The sequence below is a fragment of the Erigeron canadensis genome, unplaced genomic scaffold (assembly GCF_010389155.1).
Source record: "Erigeron canadensis isolate Cc75 unplaced genomic scaffold, C_canadensis_v1 Conyza_canadensis_unscaffolded:282, whole genome shotgun sequence".
Classification (NCBI taxonomy): domain Eukaryota; kingdom Viridiplantae; phylum Streptophyta; class Magnoliopsida; order Asterales; family Asteraceae; genus Erigeron; species Erigeron canadensis.
This window is the reverse complement of record NW_025215693.1, coordinates 68,533-94,157: the sequence shown is the minus strand read 5'-3', so window position 1 is coordinate 94,157 and position 25,625 is coordinate 68,533. Positions and strand designations below refer to the sequence as shown.

The window sequence follows — 25,625 nt, the reverse complement described above, 5'->3', positions numbered from 1 at the left end:
ATAGCAGATCACGTCGCTATAGGCAAGTAATCAGAATCCGCAAGCATAACTTTCGGGACTTCCCAATCTTCTAGCAATCTTTCAGCATCAAGGTCACTTCAGTTGATCTGCTCAGCTCACAGGCAACGGTCAGTTCAGCGAATCTGGTCATTTCTGCATCATTCTCCCGTTTTGAAAAAGGACTTGTCCTCAAGTCCTCTAGGTACTCATCCTCCAGATAAGGCATCAGATCACCAATATTAAAAGTACTGGAAACTGCCATATCTCTAGGTAGCTCAACTGTGTAAGCATTATCACCATATCTTGTTGATGAATTTTCTTGATCTCTCTTGCTCTGGTCTCAGCTTCAATACTTGCTTTTGGTTCAACTGAAAATGGAATCAAATCGATAGGAGTCAGTGGATTGACACCATAACAAACTTCAAATGGGGATTTACTGGTGGAATAATTAGGAGCTCTGTTGAAGGCAAACTCAGCATGCGCTAGCTTCAGATCCCAATCTTTTAACGTCTTCTTCACCAGTATTCTCAACAGCATACCAATTGTTCTATTTGTGACTTTAGTCTGTCCATCAGTCTAAGGATGATGAGACGTACTGAACATTAATCTGGTACCCATCAATCTCCATAATGACTTCCAAAAATAACTTAGAAGTTTCACATCTCTATCTGACACAATGGTCTTTGGATTTCCATGTAGACGAACAATTTCTTTGAAAAATAAGTTAGCCACTGCTGAAGCATCATTTGTAGAATTGCAAGGAATAAAATGAGCCATCTTTGAAAAACGATCAACAACCACCATTATTGAATCTTTTCCCCCTTGAGTTCTGGGCAGTGCAACAATAAAATCCATGCTAAGATCTTCCCATAGTTGACTTAGAACTGGAAGAGGAGTATACAAACCCTTGTGAAAAGTTGCGTTCGCCTGGTAATAAGTTGGACAACGACTGATGATATTCTAAACATCCTTCAGTAAACTCGACCAGTAGAAGTGTTCAGTGAGGATCTCTCTAGTCTTGTTAATGCCAAAATGGCCAGCCAAACCTCCTCCATGTGCCTCCCTTATTAGTAAATCTCTGATGGAACCTCTTGGAATACACAACTTACCATTTTTAAACAAGAAATCATCCTGAACAACATATGGTCCTTTCTGGTGAGCTTCAATGAGACAATCAGAAAAGTATGGATCAGCAGCATACAACTCCTTAATGAAAGAAAATCCAAGAACTCTTGCTTCCAGAATTGATAGCAACGAGTATCTTCTAGAAAGTGCATCAGCAACAACATTTGCTACTCCAGCTTTATGTTTAGAAACAAACGAATAAGACTGCAAAAATTCCACCCATTTTGCATGTCCGGCATTAAGCTTGTGTTGACCATTAATAAACTTTAGTGCTTCATGATCAGAAAATAAGAAAAACTGTTTAGGCTTCAGATAATGTGACCAGTGAGTGATAGCACAAATCATGGCATAAAATTCTTTGTCTAATGCTACACATCAGTTTTGAGCCATTAAGTTTTTCACTAAAATATGCCACTGGGTGCCCTGCTTGTACCAGAACTGCACCAATACCCACACCACGGGCGTCACACTCTAACTCAAACAACCGATCAAAATCTGGCAAAGATAGAACTGGAGCTGAACTGAGCTTTTCCTTCAATGACTAGAAGGCTAACTGGGCTGAACTTGGCGAGTCAAACACACCTTTCTTCAGACAATCAGTAATTGGAGCCACAACTGTCGAAAAATTCTTGATAAATCTTCTATAAAAAGATGTCAGTCCATGAAAAATTTGTACTTCAGTGATGGTAGTATGAACTGGCCATGATCTGATGGCTTCTACCTTGGAAGGATCCATGGAAATACCTTTTTTTGACACCCCATAACCAAGGAAAATTACACTTTCAACCATAAAATCACATTTCTCCAGTTTGCCATACAACTGGTATTTTCTCAGTAATTCAAATACACTTCTTAAATGATTAACATGTTCAGCTTCAGATTTCGAATATACAAGAATATCATCAAAGTAAACGACAACAATAAACTGACCAATAAGTGGTCTGAGAACTTCATTCATTAACCTCATAAAAGTACTGGGAACATTAGATAAACCAAAAGACATTACTAACCATTCATAAAGGCCTCCTTTAATTTTAAAAGCAGTCTTCCACTCATCTCCATCTTTCATTCGAATCTGGTGATAACCACTTCCGAGATCAAATTTTTAAAACACACTAGAGCCATGTAACTCATCAAGCATATCATCCAATCTGGGAATGAGATATCTATACTTAATAGTTATAATATCTATGGCTCTACTGTCAACACACATTCTCATCGAACCATCTTTCTTTGGGACCAGGAGAGCTGGGACTGACCAAGGACTCATACTTGCTCTCACATAACCCTTAACAACCAATTCATCAACCTGCCTTTGCAATTCTTTTGCTTCAGTTGGTGAACATCGATAAGCAGCTTTGTTAGGAAGAACTTAACCTGGAACCAGGTCAATCTGGTGTTCTATACCTCTAACTGGCGGCAAACCTTCAGGTAAGTTTCTGGGAAAACATCAGTGAATTCCTCCAGTAGAGACTTCAGGACACTGGGGACTCCAGTGAACTCCTTGTCTTCAGTACGTTCAAGCACAAGTAACATCATAACTGGAGATCCTCCAGTTAACTCTTCCTCAACTTTAGTTTGGGACATAAATAAAGACTTGCTGGGTTGGTCTATCTTATTAACTTTCAGTGACTCGTTGGGTTTCAGAGAAGTCAGAGTGACCTTCTTACCACTTACAAACAATGAATAAGAATTTGCACGACCATTATGAAATACATAATTGTCAAATAACCATGGTCTACCCAACAAAATATGACAAGCATCCATTGGAACAACATCACAAATAATTTTATCTTCATAAACAGATCCAATGGAAAAAGGAATAGTAACTTGTCGATTGACATTTACCTCAGATCCTTCACTGAGCCATTGCAACTTGCATGGACGAGGGTGTTTTGTAGTAGGTAACTCCAGTTTTTCTACCATGTAAGTTAAAGCAGCATTAGCACAACTTCCACCATCAATGATCAGATCACATACCTTGTATTTAACAGTACATCTAGAATGGAAGATATTTTCTCTCTGGGCAGTATCAGTTAGAACTTCATTAGCATGCATCACTCTTCTGACTACCGGCATTTCTCCAACATATGTTTCTTCACTTTCATCATCATCGTACACTGGTTCACCTTCTTCAGTGTCAACATCTGGTAAGCTTTCAATCTCCTTAGCAGTGAGTGCTCGCTGGTTGGGGCACTATGCTTGGAAGTGACCAAAACCATGACACTTAAAGCATTTTCTTCCAACTAGCTCTTTTGATCCTCCAGTTTCTTCCTCCTTGCCTCTGAAGGACTGTGGACCTGTTGCACTGGGCTTCAGAACTGGTTCATTGGAACTGGATGAAACCTTAGTGAAAGGTTTGTACTGGACTTTCTTCTTCGGTTGCTTCTCAATCTGGAGAGCCAACTTGCAAGCTTCTTCGTACGTCCAGATGGGCTGCAACTCTATCTTTTCTGAAATGGTAGTATTCAACCCACCAATGAATCTGGCGTAGTATGCTCTTCAGTTTCCTTCACACCAGTTCGAGTCTTCATATGCTCGAATTCTCTGATATACTCCACAACCTCTTTTGTACCTTGCTTCAGATTATTCATCAGAAGATACTGATCTTGCTTGTACGACTAGGGAACAAATCTCTTCTGCATAACTTCTTTCAGCTTGGACCAGGTCTTAAATTTGCTTTTACCCTTATATTCTCTTTCAGATTTCATATTGTCATACCAGGATGAAGCATACTTTTCAACCAATGGCAACTTTAAAACTCTTTTTATCATCATAACCCTTTTTTTCCATTATTCTATCCATAACCTGAACCCATTCAAAGAATTCTTCTGGGTTAGAAGAACTAATGAAATCTGGTGTATCTATTTAGATATCTTTCGTGTCATGAACCTTATGTCTCATCAGAATCACTAGAAGATCTGGGTGTATCATCAGATCTCTCACTAGAACCTTGAGACCCATCATCTCTTTCATCTACAACACGTTCTCTATTTAATCTTAAACCACCATCTTCTAATAGATTAATAACTTTACCAAGTGTTACTTGTAGATCTTCAATCTGTCTATCTCTTCTAGCATTATGAGCTTCTTCTAATGTCATATTTCTTCTAAAAGCCATTAATATTCAACAAAATAACACCAACAGATCTAATCTGACCCAACAAACCAAACAACAACCAAGGACTAAAAGATTAAGAAACCTTTTTGAAAACCTGGATCTGATACCAAATTTGATGCGTAAATCACGCAAAAACCAAGCACAACGAAATTTTACAGCAACTCAAATTACTATTTTGGTATTTTCTGGATTTTATAAAATAAACAACAAAACAAGACGATATATAAAAGGAATAGATAAAAGAATCCACCACCAAGATTCGTAAAGGCCAAGCCACCGGAATCAAGGATAAATGAAACACTCCAACCCACCACTATGTTTGATAAAGGTCTAGCCACCACAAACACAGATAAAGGAATCGAAGATTTAAGATCTCACCACTATATTTGATAAAGGACGAACCACTACAAATATAGATAAAGGGATCCCTCCAAACCACCAAGATCAAAGATCTCCAAAGGTAGATGAAGATTTTGGATAAGAAATAGAGGTTGCTCTATCAATTTCATTCAACAACATAATCTGCCTTTACAAAGAGAAATACAACCCCTATTTATAGCCACATAAACTATTTCCTATGAGTTATCGAAATAATAATAAAATAATCTAAAAGTCGTCATGTGCAAAGGACAACCACTAATTTATTAGCCAATGAGAAATGGACAGAAAAAGCTTCTATAAAGATTCCTTTTGCTAGAGGGCCCACAAACCGTTAGAAATAATGTGGGCACTCATTCCTTTGTTGTCATCTTTTTTGGACAGCTGTCATCCTTCCTTTATTGGACCCAACAAGCACGCGCCAGAATACTTTATTAAGGTAACTGGAAAAACTGAAATCCGAACTTCCACTGGAGACGTACATCTGGAGTATCCATCTAGAGACTAGAACTGGTCATTGGAGAGCTTCAGTGGACTGGAGCACTTCAGTAGAGACTTTCTCTGATGGTCTTCTGAGGGTGGTATCTGGAGCTTCTTGCCACTAGAGAAGTGTTACAACTGGAGGCTGAGCTTGTTCAATGAACACTTGTCTGAAATGAGCTATCGCTGGCAGAATTAGCATAGCTTACTCAGATGGCATCAAGGGCTCAGAATTATGCACCAACACATAAATGGACTTCATTTCAGAATCTTCTTTTCCCTCAGAAATTATGGTCACTTCAGTTGATCTGCTCAGCTCACTGGAAACAGTCAGTTCAGCGAATCTGGTCATTTCCGCATCAGTACTGCTATTGATGTTGTTGGTATAAAAGTTTAAGCGGGGTAACCCTTTACCCATATAAATCATGATCAGTTTACATAGGCATTTCATCAAACACTTTGAATACAATACCGAAATCAAGAGATTACCTTAGAAACTGATTATCTGAAAGACAGAATGTGTTAGATTAGGAATCACGACCAAGAATTAAACACATCCAACCGTTTTATTACTACGAATGTTGACTTGAAAGGATTGATTGATGAATATGATTGTAAGCGATTACGCTTTGATAGAAAATGATTGATATTTGAATATGGAAGTAAATGAAATCAACCCGCCGATTTTTCTTTTTATAAATCAAATATGGGTCGCGGGTCCGAGTATACCCCGCGTGTCTCATGGACGACTCAATAGTTTTGGCTAAACTCATTTTGGGCTGAAATTTTTTGGAGTTTTATCAAATGGGTTAAAATGAATTAAAAAAAATTAATAATAATAAAAAAAGAAAGATAAAAAATATATAAAATAAAAATAAAACTAGTTATAAAAAAAAAGAAGTAAAATTAAGGAAAATAGAATCTTTTTGTCCTATATTTTTCAAATTTTGTATTTGGTTTTTCCAATTTTAACAAACATGAAATAACACACATAAAAATCACATGAGAAAATAAAAAAAAAAAGATATAAAATCACACAAATATTTACAAGTTCTCCCTCAACATAAGCATGCAAATATCAAGCAAATTTTACAAACTCCACCTAAAATCATGCATTCTACCATTTTTTTCCCCCTCAAACATTGCATGTAAGATCAAGTAAAACACATCAATGTTTGAAAAAGAAAATGAACATAGAATATATGTCAATAAAGCATTCACGTTTGTAAATCAAGCATATCCAACTTGGTTTTCAAGAAATTAAACCTCTGTTTGTCCAAAGCGATTCGTGAAAAGATCTGCAAGTTGGTAGTCAGTTGGGACAAAATAGAGTTCGATGTTACCTTTTTCGACATGATCCTTAAGAAAATGGTACCGAACATCTATATGTTTTGTCTTGGTATGCTGATCTGGATTACAGGAGATAGCTATAGCACTCTTAGAATCACAATAAATGGGAATCTTGTTGAACTGAATCCATAATCAGTCAACTGAGTCTTCATCCAAAGAACTTGTGAACAGCAGCTAGCTGCAGCAACATATTATGCTTCTGCAGTAGATGTGGACACACAGTTTTGCTTCTTTGAATACCAACTAACCAATCTATCCCCTAAGAACTGTACACTCCCAGAAGTACTCGATCGATCAAGCTTACAAAGTGCATTATCAGCATCCGAATATGTCGTTAACTGAAACCCGCTATCCCTTGGATACTGGAGACCATGGTTCACAGTGCATTTCAGGTAACAGAAAGTTCGTTTGGCTGTCTGGAAATGACTTTCCATTCGATTGGCTTGCTACCTGGCACACATGCATGTAGTGAACAAAATATCCGGGCGACTAGCAGTCAAATACATGAGAGGCCCTAACATACTGCGGTATTGCTTCTAATTAAAAGGTTTTTGATGCGTAAATCACACAAAAACCAAGCACAACGGAATTTTACAACAACTCAAACTACTATTTTGGTATTTTTTGGATTTTATGAAATAAACAACAAAACAAGACAATAAATAAAAGGGATAGATAAAAGAATCCACCAACAAGATTCGTAAAGGCCAAGCCACCGAAATCAAGGATAAAGGAAACACTCCAACCCACCACTATGTTTGCTAAAGGCCTAGCCACCACAAACACAGATAAAGGAATCGAAGATTTAAGTTCTCACCACTATATTTGATAAAGGACGAACCACCACAAATATAGATAAAGGGGTCACTCCAAACCACCAAGATCAAAGATCTCTAAAGCTAAATGAGGATTTTTGATAAGAAATAGAGGTTGCTCTATTAATTTCATTCAACAACATAATCTGTCTTACAATGAGGAATGAGCCTCTATTTATAACCACTAATGCTATTTTCTTGAATTAAAGAAATACATTAATAAAAGAAATAAAAGCCGTAACAAACAAGGACCACCACTACTTTAGACAACCAATAGAAAAAGGGCATGTGCAGCTTCTGGAATTATTCCCTTAGAAATTGTCCCCACAATTGGCACATGCAAACCGTTAGGGAAGGTGTCACATCCAGCTGTCCATCTTTATCCACAACCCTTTGAAATATACTTGAATATACTCATGAAGGCTACGTATGAGGAATCCTTTTCACTAGACCAGAATCTAGTGAACTGATGACAAATATGATGAACTGAAATTGGTGACAGTATTTTGGTGCATCTGGACCAGAGTCACTTACTGGTAAGCTTTACTGAAGGGTCTTAACTAGAGAATGGCTCTGGAGGAATGTTACTGGAGCCTGGATCTAGAGGATCGTCACTAGAGCCTGGAGCAGGAGGATCTAGCTGGAGAAGTGATTTGGAGAAACTTCACTGGAGAAGTGATCTGGAGAATCTTCACTGGAGGATACATCTTGAGGATCTTCATTGGAGAAATGCATCTGGAGGATCTTCACTAGAGTATTCCATCTTGAGCCATTTGACTGGAGTAACTTACTGGAGTGCAACTGAAACATAGTTGTTAAGTTCACTGGTCGATGCTCTCTGAAGTGTAACTGAAGGATGCTCGTTGAATGATTAGTTGATGTTCCAGATACTTGCTGATAAAAGCTATTGCTTAAGCGCAAACCGAAATCGTCCACTGAAGTCAATGACTGAGAATTGGTAGCTTGCAACTGGTCAATGGCGAGTAGCATTACTAAAATGAAGTGACTGAAGACTTGTCGCTGAAGTGTTTTGCTTGCTGATCTGGACACTTGCTGGTTGCATCTGGCGCTGACCAGTTTATTGGCCGTGATCAGTTGAGGTTGCTTCAACGAGAGTTGTTGCTGATCAGAACTTGTCTTATCACCGATGAGCTTTAAGACCAACAACACTTGATTTGGTTGGATAGTTTCAGTTCTTGACTTTGCATTAAGATCAATATACATCATTAGCTTAATTCCAATAAAGGATATCCAAGTGTAATTTGTTGCTTGCTGAACTTCATTTAATAAAAACACGAGCCGAGTAGTTATGCGAAAATGGCTCGGGGTCATTTCTGCATCAGTTTTCCATTAAGATCGGCATTAATCTTTATTCGAGCTTCCATGGGTGTACCAATTGGTTGACAATTCATCATATCAAACTTTTTCAACATGTCAATAATGTACTTACTTTGACGAATGAAAATGCCATTTGACAATTGTTTGACTTGTAGACCTGGGAAAAAGTTTAATTCTGTAACATCCCAAATTTTTAATTAACGGTTGACTTAAGATGTTAAGTCAACACTTCATGTCCGTTAAGTCTCTAAGAGATTTAATGACTATGTATTTAATGTGTTATATGTGTGAGGCTTTAATGCCTTAATGATGTATATGTTAATGTGTTTAATATGCTTAAGATGAGTTTAATGTGTTGTAATTATTCCCAATAGGTGATTTTAGCATAATATGATAGGGGTGAGTTTTGACATAGGTGCAAACTTAAAAACGGGATATGGGGTTAATTAGACCCTAATACCATCACAAATCAGTTTCTTCATCCTTTTTATCAAACCCTAGATGCCCCCTTTTGTCTAATGAGCAATTCTTGACCGATTCATACGTTCCTTTGGTGTTTTGAGTGAGATTTGGTTCATACATTGTGTTCCTTTCGCCATCTACAGGTATTTGAGGTATTCCTTTCATGATTTAATGTTCAATTGATCATTTATATCACCTCATATCTTGTATTGAGGTTTAATTAAGATTCAAATGCATTTGATGGTCTAGTTAGGTCATTTCGGGTGTCAAAACAATTGTAAAGGGAGGCGATCTGTACACCACCTATTTTTTACTGTACTCCACCAAATGTGCTTTGGAGTATTGTACAGTACAATACTATATAGCATGTTTGGTGGTGTACGGTCAAAATCTAGTGGTGTACAAATCAATCTGTGTAATGAATCCATGAATCAATATATGATTTCCATAGTGTAAATTGAATCATATTTTGGGTGTATATGAACTGTAGGTGTCATCGTTAATTTCCATGGATGTTTGATGGTCGAGATCTTTTGTAAAACAAAGTGTTTATAAGGTCTAAACTTTCAGTCATATTGCAAAAAAGTATCTCCTTTATAATAATGAGTTAGCAGATGAATCTTACATTTTTGAAAAGCTTTGTGTCCTATAAATTTGATTTGAACAAAGTTCTTTTTGATTTTGTAAGTCCCCCAGGTCTTACGGAACCGAGATTGACTTAAGGATATGTCGAGATGCGGAATCCCTCAAGATAACCCACGGTTACTATATCTACCTTTTATGATATATATATATCACTATATATATATATCTTTTTGCGTTAATATAAACACCCGTATTTGGTTATATAGTGAAACGGCTCTCCGGACAATCTTTACCAACTAACGTGGCAACCTAAGTCTACAAGTTGTCCAAACCAGGTGTGTGTTTACGGTTCGTGCGTCAGTCGAGAACCCACAAGATCAAACCGTGTGTGTTTCTTGGTTTTGTCTCTCTAGGTTTTTCTCATTTCTCTCTCTTTACTCTTGTTGAAACACGCATACACACACCCTCTATTTATAGGCAAGTGACAAAAACTCTCAAATCCATTGGGTTTGAGTGTTCTCATGTCAATCCCATTAGGGTTTTGGCCTAGTTTGAGAGTTCTTGTGTACAGGCATACTTTTACTTGTTTCCACAGAAACTATCAAACCATTTGAGAGTTCTTATGAATAAGCATACTTTTGCTTGTTCTTTAGAAAGTCTCAAATGACCATTTGAGTGTTCTTTCCACAAGCAAAGTTTTGCTCGTTCCCAAGAATCCTCAAATGACCATTTGAGTATTCTCTCCACATGCAACTAATTGCTAGTTCTTGAGAACACTCAAATAACACTTAGGAATATTTGAGTTAATGTCTTTACCGCTGTCAAGATGCAAAACCGACATTACACTCTGAGTTAATGTCTTTACTGTTGTCAAGACGCAAAAACCGACATAAACTCAATCAATGTTTCTACTGCTGTAAATATACACAGAAACAACATTAGTTGTGACAACGTTTTCTGCTGCTGTAAGTACGCAGCAACAACGTCGTCAATATTACCTATTGGAAGTATATATATTTAAGATAATGTTTCTCCTGTTGTTAATACGCAGAAACACAATTATCTTAACTTCCCTTTAGAAGTACATTAAGTTAATATTTCAACTGCTGTAAAACACAGAAACAATATTAACTTAATGACTCTTTACATGTGATGTCTAGAACCTGCAAAATACAAATAATAAACAAACACATAAACATAAATGGATCCCAATATGATCAACAATATATGCCAAGGTAATATTATTGACAAACGGTAATTACAAGCTAAATTACAAGACTTGGATATATATGAAAATAAGTGTAACACATCTAGATTGCTTTTGTCACCGAGAAAGATGCACTAACAGTCTCCCCCTTGACATTAGCATCTAGATGTGACCTTCAAGTCTTCGTTTGTCATCCTAAGTGTTGGCCAAAAACCCTGTCTTTAGGAACTTCAGGTGTTGCTTCCACTGGAATTCTACTCTTCTTTTCAATCAACTCAGCCATTCCCGACTCTCGATTGGAGTCTAACCCTGATTGATTGTCTACCTCAACCTTGCCCTTTGCATTGGTTGTTTGTAGAAATAGCTCATCTAATCCCTTCTCTTTGGATCAAGTAGATCAAGTAATGCATCAAAGTATGCATACTTATCTTGAGCTGAAGAGACTGATGGATTTTCAAGCATGCTTCCATACTCATCAAAATTGAAGTACGCAACAATGTCGTCCAGGAGTTCACTTCCAACTTCTTCCTCTTTGTTGGTCTGACCCGAATGCCGACTCCTACTCCTTCAGTCAGATGTTCCTGGATACCAGCCACTTCCTCTACGGTTGGTGGATTAGATGAAGGAGCACCAGCTTAGCCGGATTGACCTTGCTGATCTTGCTCCCCCTGAGCTGCATTGACGTTTAAGGTCGGAAATATCTGAATCTCCTTCTATTGTCTGGAACCGCTTGGATCCTCATCCTCATCATTCCTTCGATGATGTTTGAGAGTGCCCTCCTTGCATCCATACTTCTCCCCCTAAGATTCAAGATTTTTGATCTTGTTGTGCAGCTCAGCAGACCTCTTACCTAAGCTCTCGAGATGCTTAGCCTGATCTTTCAGCAATTTGTGGTGCATCCCAACGGAATCAACAATCCCATTAATAGATTTGATTGTTACTTCCTGGGCTTCTTGTAGGTCATACTGGCTATTCTCCACCTCTAGGTGACTTTGTCTTATGAGGTCAGCATCTATTCGGTGTGACTCTTCTTTACCTTTTAGCTTGTTAAACAAGCCTGCAACTAGAGCCCTCATATGCTGAATATCAGCAACTAACTTGGATGCACGTTCTTTGCTAGTTTGAGAAACACCTTGCTGTGAAGAAGTCACCGATGGTCTTGTTGTAGACGGTGGAGTCGTCGACAAAGACAAGATTGGTGTTATTGTAGAGCTGCTAGGTCTTGAAGTCATCAAGACTGGTCTATCTCCAATCTTGATTCCCAAAAGTCTAAGTACCTTGGGAGGTGACTCGTCATCATCTGCACTAACCAGTGATACCACAGCTGGTTTGATGACAGGCAGATTGACATGAACTCGAGGAGTTGATAGTGCTGCTGAACTCGAGGAAGATGCACCTATCAATCCTTTACCTCTACCGTCCGAATGGAGAGGTGATGCGTAAATCACGCGGAAAACTAAGCACATCGGAATCTAAAACGACTATTTTTGGTATTTTCTGATTTTATATGAAAATAAACAACAAGCAAGATAATAAAAGTAAAAATTATAGATAAAGAATCCACCACCAAGACTCGTAAAGGCTAAGCCAACGGAATCAAGGATAAAGGAAACACTGCAACCCACCACTATGTTTGATAAAGGTCTAGCCACCACAAACACAGATAAAGGAATCGAAGATTTAAGACCTCACCACTATATTTGATAAAGAACAAGTCACCACAAATATAGATAAAGGGGCCACTCCAAACCACCAAGATCAAAAATCCATAAAGGCAAATGAAGATTTTGTAAGAAATAGAGGCTGCTCTATTAATTTCATTCAATTCAACATAACTTTAGTTCTTATAAGGAAAATGAGCCCCTGTTTATAGATAACTACCTGCCTAGGAATCATCGAAATTATAATAAAATTAATAAGGAAATAAAATAAATAAAAGGCTGTCACATGGTGGGGACAACCACTAACAAAATGGACCAACAGAAAGAGCACACATAAAACTTCTAGAAATATTCCTTTTGCAGCCGGGCCCACAAACCGTTATGAATAACGTTGTCACACGCCCCTCTTTTTGTCTTTATCACAATTGTCATCCACCTTCTCTTATTGGGTCCACCAGTCACGTGACTTCAAAACCATTCTATTATTTGGAAACTGGAATATAAATCTAGCGCATTCATCTGGAGTGCTTCAATACCACTGGAGTGCTTCAGTGGACTTTACTGGTGCGTCACGGCTTATTGTCACTAAAACTCCCTTCCACTGGAGAAGTGTTATCACTGGACACTGGACTGGTTCAGTGAAGACTTGAATAAATTTGGCCACTGCGGGTAGAATCAACATGGCTTGTTCAGATGGCATCACCAGTTCACTTTCCTTCAGTTCATTTCTATTCTCCAGTTCACTGGTGCCTACCAGTTCATTGAGCCTTGCCATTTCCGCATCAATCTCCTCCTCTGAAAAAGGACTTGTCCTCGAGTCCTCGAGCTACTCATCCTTCAGGTATGGTATCAGATCACCCACATTAAAAGTACTTGAAACTGCTATATCTCCAGGTAACTCAACTTTATAAGCATTTTCGCCAAATTTCTCCAAAATTTTGAAGGGTCCTTCAGCTCTTGGCATCAACTTGTTTTTCCGTCTTGATGGAAATCTTTCTTTTCTCAGATGCACCCAAACAAGATCACCTAGAGCAAAACTGGGTTGTTTTCTAGACGAATAATTGCATAAAACTCTTTTAATGTGACCAGTGATTGATAGCACGAATAATTGCATAAAACTCTTTGTCATAGGTGCTATATTTTAGTTTGGAGCCATTAAGCTTTTCACTAAAATAAGCAACTGGACGCCCTGCCTGCACGAAAACTGCACCAACACCTACTCCACTCGCGTCACATTCTAACTCGAACAACTGATCAAAATCTGGCAAAGATAGAACTGGAGCTGAACTGAGCTTCTCCTTCAGTGATTCGAATGCTAGTTGGGCTGCCTTAGACCAGCCAAAATATGTTTCTCTTCAGACAATCAGTAATAGGAGCCACAATTGTAGAGAAATTCTTAATAAACCTTCTATAAAATGATGCCAGTCCATGAAAACTTCTTACTTTAGTGATAGTAGTAGGAACTGGCCATGATCTGATGGCTTCCACTTTAGAAGGATCCATTGAAATACCTTCTTTTGATACCACATAACTAAGAAATATTACACTTTCCACCAAAAAATCACATTTTTCTAATTTGCCATATAACTGGTGTTTTCTCAGCAATTCAAACACACTTCTTAAATGATCAACATGTTCAGCTTCAAATTTTGAATATACCAGAATGTCATCAAAATAAACAACAAATTTTCCAATAAGTGGCCTGAGAACTTCATTCATTAACCTCATAAAAGTACTGGGAGCATTAGGTAAACCAAAAGGCATTACTAACCATTCATAAAGGCCTCCTTTAATTTTGAAAGCATTCTTCCATTCATCTCCATCTCTCATTCGAATCTGGTGATCGCCACTTCTGAGATCAACTTTAGAAAATACACTGGAACCATGTAATTCATCAAGCATATCATCCAATCTGGGAATGGGATATCTATACTTAATTGTTATATTATTTATGGCCCTGCTATCGACACACATTCTCATTGAACCATCTTTCTTGGGAACCAAAAAAGATGGGACTAAACAAGGACTCATACTTGCTCTCACATAACCTTTAACAACCAACTCATCCACCTGCCTTTGCAATTCCTTTGCTTCAGTTGGTGAACATCTGTAAGCAGCTTTATTTGGAAGGACTGAACCAGGAACCAGGTCAATCTGGTGTTCAATACCTCTTACTGGCGGTAAACCTTCAGGTAGGTCTTCAGGAAAGACATCAGTGAACTCTTTCAGTAGAGACTTCAGGAGACTGGGGACTCTGGTGAACTCCTTGTCTTCAGTACGCTCAAGCACCAGTAACATCATGACTGAAGTACCTCCAGTGAGTTCCTTTTCAACTTTAGTTTGTGACATAAATAAAGACTTACTGGGCTGGTCCTTCTTATTAACTTTTAATAACTCATTGGGTTTCAGAGAAGTCAAAGTGATTTTCTTACCACTTACAAATAATGAATAAGAATTAATGCGACCATTATGAAACACATAATTATCAAACAACCATGGTCTACCCAACAAAATATGACAAACATCCATAGGAAAAACATCACAAACAACTTTATCTTGATAAATAGATCCAATGGAAAAAGGAATGGTAACTTGTCGATTAACTTTTACCTCAGATCCTTCACTAAGCCATTGCAACTTGTAAGGATGGGGATGCTTAACTGTAGGCAATTCCAGTTTTTCCCCCATATAAGTTGAAGCAGCATTAGCACAACTCCGACCGTCAATGATCAAACTACACACCTAGCCTTTAACAGTACATCTGGAATAGAAAATATTTTCTCTCTGGGTAGTGTCAGCTACAACTTCATTAGTATTCATTACCCTTCTTACCACTAGCATCTCTCCAACATCTGCACCTATGCATGTCCCTTCAGTTTCATCTTCATTATACACTGGTTCGTCTTCTTCAGTGCCAACATCTGGTAAGCTTTCAATCTCTTTAGCAGTGAGTGCTAGCTGGTTAGGACACTGTGCCTGGAAGTGACCAAAACCATGACACTTAAAACATTTTTTTCCAACTGGCTCCTTGAATCCTCCAGTTTCCTTTTCTTTGCCTCTGAAGGACTATTGACCAGTTCTACTGGGCTTCAGAACTGGTTGACTAACTGGTTGACTAGAACTGGAAGAAGTCTTAGTAAAAGGCTTGTACTGGACCTTCTTCTTCAGTTGCTTCTCAATCTGGAGAGCCAATTTGCAAGCACCTTCATATGTCCAGATGGGCTGCAATTCTATCTTCTCAGTAATAGACGCATTCAACCCACCAAGGAATCTGGCAATAGTATGTTCTTAAGCTTTTTTCACACCAGTTCGAGTCTTCAATTGCTCGAATTCCCTGATATACTCCACAACTTCTTTTGAGCCTTGCTTCAGATTGTTCATCTGAAGATATTGATCTTGCTTATATGACTGAGGAACAAATATCTTCTGTATAACTTCCTTCAGTTTGAACCAGGTCTTGATTCTGCTTTTCCTTTTATAATTTCTTTCATCTTTCATATTATCATACCAGGATGAAGCATACTTTTTCAACCTAATAATGGCAACCTTAAAACTTTTCTTATCATCATACCCTTTAATCTCCATTATTCTATCCATCACCTGAACCCATTCAAAATAATCTTCAGGATTTGAAGAACCAATAAAATTTGGTGGATCTATTTTAATATCTTTAGTATCATCCTTATGTCTCCTATGCCTTTTTCTAGACTGATTAGACCCATCATTAGAATCACTAGAGGATCTATGAATACTATCAGATCTATCACTAGGATCTAGAGATTCATCATCCCTTTCACCTACAACACGTTCCTTATTGAACCTTAAACCACCATCTTCTAACAGATTAACAACCCTACCAAGTGTTTCTTGTAGATCTTCAATCTGCCTATCTCTCCCAAAATTATGAACTTTTTCTAATGTCATATTTCTTCTATAAGCCATTAATACTTAATAATCAAACTCAACAATAATAGATCTAAACAACAGACAACCAAACAACAAAACCCACAGGAAAAAAAGATTAAGAAACCTTTTTTCAAACCTGGCTCTGATACCAATTTGATGCGTAAATCACGCGGAAAACTAAGCACAGCGGAATTTAAAACGACTATTTTTTGTATTTTCTGATTTTATATGAAAATAACCAACAAGCAAGACAATAAAAGTAAAAATGATAGATAAAGAATCCACCACCAAGAATCGTAAAGGCTAAGCCACTGGAATCAAGGATAAAGGAAACACTCCAACTCACCACTATATTTGATAAAGGTCTAGCCACCACAAACACAGATAAAGGAATCAAAGATTTAAGACCTCACCACTATATTTGATAAAGAACAAGTCACCACAAATATAGATAAAGAGGTCACTCCAAACCACCAAGATCAAAAATCCATAAAGGTAAACGAAGATTTTGTAAGAAATAGAGGCTGCTCTATTAATTTCATTCAATTCAACATAGCTTTAGTTCTTGCAAAGAAAATGAGCCCCTATTTATAGATAAATACCTGCCTAGGAATCATCGAAATTATAATAAAAATAATAAGGAAATAAAATAAATAAAAGACTGGCACATGGTGGGGACAACCACTAACAAAATGGACCAATAGAAAGAGCACACATAAAGCTTCTAGAAATATTCCTTTTGCAGCCGGGCCCACAAACCGTTAGGAATAATGTTGTCACATGCCCCTCTTTTTGTCTTTATCACAACTGTCATCCACCTTCTCTTATTGGGTCCACCAGACACGTGTTATCACTGGAACTCCCTTCCACTGGAGAAGTGTTATCACTGGCGACTAGACTGGTTCAGTGAAGACTTGTCTAAAATGAGCCACTGTTGGTAGAATCAACATGGCTTTTTCAGATGGCATCACCAGTTCACTTTCCTTCAATTCATTTCTATTCTCCAGTTCACTGGTGTCTACCAGTTAATTGAGCCTTGCCATTTCCGCATCAAGAGGTCCTCCAGTATTAGGTTCCGTCAAGTCCTGTGCAGGCTCTTAAACACTCTGTGCTGGCTCATCCAAGTCTCGTCTTGTCTCTTCCACTTCAGAAAAATATGTCTCCGCAATGAGCCCAAGAGACTCATTTACATTAGACATATCAGTGTCCTGACGTTGTCTCTTTTTGCTGAGACTTCGCCCTGACAGAGAGGGATCTTCTTCTTCCACAACTGGCCGGGAATCAACTTCCGCCATGGGGAGATCAATTGCTGCAGACGTACTTCCAGCACCTTGACCTAAGGGTACCCTACCAACAACATTATCTTGACCGTCATCCCTGTTATCATCTCCATCATCATCCCCATTACCTCCTTCTCCTTGGTTAACATCTCCTCCAATGTCATCAGCAACGTCGTCTTGGTTATCTATAACCATATTATCGACGTGCTCTGCACCCAAACCCCTATCGTCAACATCTATGTTGACTTCTTGGTTTTGTGCAAGAAGTTGTTCAGCAACGATCTCAGGATTTGCTTCAGCAGCTTCTTCCTGGACCAACAACACTTGAAGAGCCGTTGCTGCAGCTGGAGGTGGTTGTTTCGGTTGTTGTTGTTGTTGTGGTTGTGGTTGCATCGCTGGTGCAATAGGAGGTTGTGGAGGGATTGGCTATGGAGCAACAGCAAAATCACCTTCAACATCAGAGTCCTCATGCGCAAATCCATTATGTTCTGGAGCAACATAAGCGGGATTAACAAGCGCACCAAAGAGGTTTTTGTCCCTCGGTCGTGCCAGTGGTGGAAGATTTCCACGATATCTAAAACTATCGTTAAAGATACGATTAGGCATCGTCATCACCGATTCCGTGGGACCCTCCGGAACAAGATTGGGTAGTCGAGCATTAATGATCAGCATCACAAACCTTGGATACATCAGAAATCTCTCATCATCCCTTGCCCTTATCTGCCTGCTCATCTAATTAAAGATATAACGAGAGAAACTATAAGGCTTGTTACCAAAGATATCACTTGTGATTGGGTTTCGACATTCAATGAGTCATAACCCGACTTCTTATTGCTCAAAGCAACAAAAATCACATGTAAGAAGAATTTCCACCTGCCCGTCAAATAGTTCTTCTGAAATGTGTTCCGGTTTGCAAGACCGACATACCCCATTCTTTTGAATGCTCCTAATCTAAGTGATTGGGGATATGTGGTTGGACCATTCACTCCTCCCTCTTGGTTTTCAATTCCCAAGTCAAGAATACCAATCAAGTCAGAGGCAGTGAACTGGAAGGTCTGATTGTTCACCCTTTCTTCAATACTTGGGATAGAACCGGGTAACAATCTTGCAGATGCCCAGAATTGACTTAAGAAAGTCAGATAGATAACTGGGTCAGCCGCGAGAACGTGTCTGATTCTTGATTGCTGCAGAAATTCAAGAATCCTAAAAAATCTCCAAGCATTAGCTTGATTCACATCCAAATCAATCAAATAGTTATGATTGTTGTGAAAATGTCTTTCGGCCATCTGCACAAAGATACAAACAACAACCAAACAAACGGTTAGCAACAACAAATATGGTCGAACTTTAAAGCTTTTAACATTTTCAAAAGCCCTTGAAACTCATAGTTTCGTCGGTTCAGAGAATGTTATCAACTTCAATTTATCGACAAATAAATTGAACAATAAAATTCTTAACATTTTCTACGATATCGAAACCATTTGTTTCATAATTTCTCCGAAAACGTCACTAAATTTTATCGAATCAACAGGTCGAAATTAAAACTTTTATAGTTTTCCAAAGTCGCGAAACCATTTGTTTCATAACCTTCCAAAACATTTAATTTTAATAAACGACACTTTGAACTTTATTACAATTTAACAAAAAACCATTTGTTTTACTTAAATTTATAAGTTCAATATTATAAGGCAATTCATACTTTCTAATTTGACTCATTTGAAAATTTCCCATTTTGAAAAGTTTCCCAAGTCCTAGAACAAGCGAATTCCTTATACACACGCATATGGTGTCGAGTTTGACTGGATAGTACATGTGTTGTTTCATATTTTACTTATTTTAAAATTTTTCCAATTTAAAAATTTTACAAGTCATGAAACACGCATATGGAGTAACAACACGCAAATGGTGACAAAACACGCAAATAGTGTATTTTACTCAGAAACGCGCAAATTCTGGAAGTGTTTGAAGATGACTTTCTGGGTTCACAAGAACACGCATATGGTGATGAACACACATATGGTGATGAACACGCATATGGCTGTTCATCTTCTCAAAACACAATCCAGACGATTTGAACCCCAAAACTTCAAAATCTGGTACGATTAGGTTCCTATTAGTCCGATTTAAATATTTATTGGTTCCATTTCTTCATCCATTTCATGTTAATAGTCCCATTTAGTGGTTTTATGTTCAATAAGTGTTAAGGATAGTGTTTCTTGTATCTAAAACACGTAAAGATCAAGTCTTATGAATCGAAAATGTGTGAACAGTGCTCGGATTGGAAATGCGCAAATGTGGAGAGTTTGTGAAGAACACGTAAATGATAAAAAAAAAATGTATCATTAAATGCGTATTTTCCTTCTTTCTTTACTCACACAAACACGCAAACCCTATGCTATCAAAGAAACACGCATATGTGGCCCAATTTGTCAGAACACGCAAATTTAAGTCCACTTGACAGATGCGCATATCTAGCCCTCTTTGCACAACACGCATATGATGTCTACTTGGCTAAACACGCATACGAGACTTTAATAAGTTAAACTCACAAATGCACTTTTACTTGACTAGAACACACAAATTCATCCCTATTGGAAAAATGCGCATATTAAGTCCAAAGTAAAACATGTAAATTATACCCACTTAACAATAATATGAATACTTAACCCATTTTTTATAATTATGCATACAAGTTCACTTGGTACAATTTGCATATAAAGTTAAACTTATTTATCGATTCATGTTAACCTTGACTTAGCACAAGTCAACTTTCACGAACTTGATTTAACACCTTGAAGATTCACACAGAATTTTCTTGAACCTGATATGATTAACGAAAAGAATTCTTTAGAGAACACGATAAAGCCAGATACAAACACCTTTTGTGTAACACCCCGACTTTTAAAAGATAAATAAAACACTAAATTGTATATACTAAAACAAAAGAAATGGATTATTAAACTATATGGAAGTCTTATTTAATAAATCAAATATATAATAGATATAGAATGATGTAGTTAAGTTATTAGAATGCATATATAACTTCATCTAATAAATCAGTATATGAAGTGTAACTATGACATTTATTATGGACTAATTGTGGCTATATAGAAAGCTAAGGGTGTGGAAAGCAACTTCATTATATCTAGAAGATAAGTATATGGATTGAGATTAATCCTCCGTATCACACGCATCATCAGTGTGTGAGGTGTCCTCTGTGTGTGTGTCTCGTATACGTGAGGATGAAAACCAGGGGAAGGGAAAAATTGAAGCTTGCGATGTGATTTTTAAGGTGTTATCAAGTAATAATTAATTCCTAGTTCAAGATTTGATGAGGTAAAATCTCTTTTTTTAATTATTTTAATTAGGATTGATATAAAAACCCCTTTTACATTGAAACTAAGTTTTAGTTAAAACGTTAATTACTATCTTATGTAGTTATGTTAGATGATAACAAAATTATATATTAGAAATTGGGTAAACATTCATGTTAGAAAGACAACAAGTATTTTAAATAAATTATAGTTAAATACCATGGACATATAGATACTTGGAACATGATTACGAGCTTTATGGAAGGAGATGCTTTAAATGAGATGTTAAACAATCTTTAAGTAAACATATACTCTTATTGTATGTCTGTGTATATTGTATTATATGTGTTTGTATATTGTATAGGTGACAAAAGGATGGATTAAGAAGAATAGACCAAGATTTCCACAATTCTGTTAACGGTTTTCAAAAAGGTGAGGAACGGATAGAATAGAATAATAGGTTACTTAATACGGGATCGATCTAGATATCTCTCGTATGGGTATGCCATATGTTGTTTATATTTGAATGCATAAAATTACAAGAAATTATAGAATAGAATAATGGATAGTACTCAGAATGCATATAGACATGTATGAGGGTACGTATCTATTATATATAGAAGGTAATCCCAATGGGATCGATCTAGATATCTCTCATATGGGGTAGGCCACATGATATATGATATATGTACGTTAGAGTACATTTATAGAAGGGATTAGTTTCTTGGAATGTAAGAAACTTTGAACGAATGTCTATAGTAGGAAATAACTAAAGTTATGTATATTGTATGTAAACAACTCGAAATAATGTTTATTGTATGTAAGAATTTCGTTTCAACTAATTAAAATCTGACAAGTAGCACATGTATATGGTAGCCACATATGTTTTCTTACATATAATAAACATTTTTTCAAGTTGCTTACATACAATACACACAACTTTAGTTTTTTCCAACTATAAATATTCGGTCAAAGATAACTAACATTCCAGGAAACTAATCCCTTTATAGAATTATTAGAAAAGGAATTCCTTATATCTTGGAATATGTGTCTGAACAAGACTATGCTCAGAATACATAGGGAAGATATATTTACACATCGTCTACTGTTCATCTACACACTGTTTAAACGCCCGTTTCATAGAGAACTCCCCGTTTTAGTGTTGAACGCCCCGTATAATGTAAAAAGGGGAAAAAAACGTTGTGTAAATAACTCTGCATTTTTGCACTGACATATGACACCCCAGTTTCAAATATATTAAATATATTAACCATCACATATTTAAAACGGTGGATATTTTATATTTTTTTTATAAAAAAGAGTAGAAAACAAAAAGTGTCCATGTGTTTTAACAATTTATCACTTATGATCACTTTTTCTTAATATTTTATAATATCAATTACTTATCAATGTTAACTCCATCAATATGTGTCCCATAATTATCCATATACTATAAAACGGAGAGTATTTTACCCGGCTAATATAATACGGTCTGTGTTAGATAAATGACATAAAAAGCAAATCAATAGGTGTCCCATAATTATCCGTATATTTAAAAACGGGGGTATTGATGGCTGCTAGTCCATATTATATAAAACGACATAAAAAGTAACATTTCTTAATAAAATAAAATCATATAAGTTTGATATGCCACGGGTCAATATGCTTCTCAAAAGGGCCTATTGGGCCTTATGGGTCAAATTATGTTCAACATTTATATAAATGGGTCAAATAGGTTGTATATGCACGTCTTTTACTCGAATGGACCTATTGGGCATTCACACTCGTTTGATATCTCATGGGTTAAATGGGTTGTATGTGCTCGTCTTTCACTCGAATGAGCCTAGTGGGCCAAATTATGTTCATCATTTGTATAAACGGGTCAAATGGATTGTATGTGCTCGTTTTTCAATCGAATGGGTCTATTGGGCCTACATACTCGTTTCATATCTCATGTGAGTCGTGTGTATGTATATATGGATATATGTATTTAAATTCAAAACATCCATATCGTTTGATATCTCATGGGCCAAATGGGTTGTATGTGCTCGTTTTTCACTCGATAGGGCCTAGTGGGCCAAATTATGTTCATCAATTGTATAAACGGATCAAATGGATTATATGTGCTCGTATTTTAATCGAATGGGCCTAGTGGGCCAAATTATGTTCATCAATTTTATAAACGGGTCAAATGGATTATATGTCCTCGTATTTTAATCGAATAGGCCTAGTGGGCCAAATTATGTTCATCAATTGTATAAACGGGTCAAATGTATTATATGTGCTTGTATTTTAATGGAATGGGCCTAGTGGACCAAATTATGTTCATCAATTGTATAAACAGGTCAAATGGATTATATGTGCTCGTCTTTCAATCGAATGAGCCTATTGGTCCTACATACTCGTTTCATATCTCATGTGAGTCGTATGTGTATATATGGATATATGTATGTAATTTTAAAAGATTCATATCATTTGATATCTCATGCGCAAAATGGATTGTATGTGCTCGTCTTACATAAAACAGGGTGTTTTATGTACATAAGTTAGTGGGCCTTCACACATTTGATAGCATTTTTAATTTCAATTATTATAATGATTGACAATAAAGCTAGTGAGTCGTGTGTATGTATATATGGATATATGTATGTAAATTCAAAAGATCCACATTGTTTGATATCTCATGAGCCAAATGGGTTGTATGTGCTCGCCTTACATAAAACGAGGTGTTTTATGTACATAAGTTAGTGTGCCTTCACACAGTTGATAACATTTTTAATTTCAATCGTTATAATGATTGGCAATAAAGCTAGTGAGTCGTGTGTATGTATATATGGATATTTGTATGTAAATTCAAAAGATCCACATCGATTAATATTTGATGGGCCAAATAGGTTGTATGTGCTCGTCTTACATAAAAAGGGATGTTGTATGTAAATAAGTTAGTGGGCCTTCACACATTTGATAACATTTTTAATTTCAATCATTATAATAATGATTGACAATAAAGCTGGTAATGAGAGAGAATCACACAAATTTCTATATAACTCAACTTTTGCTATCATACACATCTATTCGATACTTGGATTTTTTCTCACACTTAAAAACGTACAAAACAGTTTTTTTTATGTAATGTTGAGCATTTTTTTATTTCCACCATTATCATGTTGGACTATTAGTGAATGATGAGAGAATCATACAAATTAAGCTTATATATATCACCTTCTGGTTTCATACACATCTATTAAGTACTTGTATTTTCTCACACCTAAAAATGTGGTTGTATGACAATCTCTTTGGCGACGAACAACCGTATCCACCAGATGTCAACCAGGCAAGTTGCATACTAAATACGTATTTACTACTTATCTATTATTTTCATACGTATATACGTAAAGTGAGTGTGGGTTTTTCACCCAAGTTGGGTGTGTGAAAACACATTCTTAATGTATTAGTAGAATTATTAGGCTATTTGGTTAGGAGGATTTATCATTTCCCTTAAATATTTACATATTTACTACCTGTATTAATTAATACGGTAAGAATTGCTACTACTCTTCCATCACATACTGCTGGTCCCACTCCTCCCCCAGATATGCCTGCTTCTGTTGCTCCACCATCAGGTATTACTCCTCCGCCATCGAGTTTTACTCCTACTCCTAGTACTCCATTTAATCTTTTATTTTGCTTATGATGCTCCACCTGCGACTGTTATTGCTCCACCTCCGAGTCCTGGTCATATTGTTCTACCTCAGTCTTATATTTGTGTGAGTAGTCCCACTCATAGTGATCCACCAACTCCCTATGCTCTACCAGGTTTTGAGCCTGCTTATGATGCTCCACCTCCGAGTCCTAGTCATATTGTTCCACCTCAGTCTTCTACTTGTGTGATCGACCGAATCCCTATGCTCCACCAGGTTTTGAGCCCGTTGTTTCCCCTGCGGGTTTTGAGCCTACTACTCCACTGAGTCCCTATTTTACTACCCACCAAAGAGTCCTGATGATGGACTTCGATGTATTTGATGTTATGCGTACTTTTTAGGACTATTATTGTGATATATTATGATGTGTTATGCGTACCTTTTAGGAACTATGACGATGTGTGTATTATATAATATTTTATGTTTTAATGGCTAGGAACTATGACGATGTGTGTATTATGTAATATTTTATGTATTAATGGCTAGAAACTATAATGATGTGTGTATTATGTAATAAATTATGTTTTAATGGCCAGTTTAATCTGTGTTTAGTTTATTATTTATGGTTTTGTTTTTTTGTTTGGAAAATAATTGTGTTAACAAGTTATTTCCCATAGGTGAAAATGCGAAATGCGACAAAATTCATTTAAGGTATACATTCATAATATCAAACATATCAGGAGGTGGTGCTTAACTAGTAGCAGTAAGAAAAAGAAACCCTAATTCTCTCTCTCTAGTAATGGCGATTTGCTCCCCTTTCTTCCCCGCTTTTCTGATTCGATCTAAACTTACATGCTAAAGCGAATTAGAGCACCTTGTTCTTCTTTATTCTCTGTGTGTAGTCGGGTTTTAATCAGATTGTAGGGTTTTCCTTTTTCCATTTTCTTTCGCCGGCCTTTTTC

General features: G+C 36.8%; 1 protein-coding gene and 1 long non-coding RNA gene across 2 annotated transcripts; one reads left to right on the top strand and one right to left on the bottom strand.

The window, feature by feature from the left end:
- Positions 1–960: 960 nt before the first annotated feature.
- On the bottom strand, positions 961–4,246 carry LOC122584455. The gene is made up of 5 exons (XM_043756617.1): positions 4,078–4,246; positions 3,373–3,578; positions 2,533–3,321; positions 1,708–2,200; positions 961–1,493 (listed from the first exon to the last, which is right to left on the bottom strand). Exons 1-5 carry the CDS (start codon positions 4,244–4,246, stop codon positions 961–963), a joined length of 2,190 nt encoding a protein of 729 aa, XP_043612552.1.
- Positions 4,247–20,901: 16,655 nt separating this feature from the next.
- On the top strand, positions 20,902–21,668 carry LOC122584459. Its single transcript, XR_006321496.1, has 2 exons — positions 20,902–21,044; positions 21,387–21,668. It is a non-coding gene; the product is annotated as an uncharacterized LOC122584459 (long non-coding RNA).
- The last annotated feature ends 3,957 nt before the right edge of the window (positions 21,669–25,625 follow it).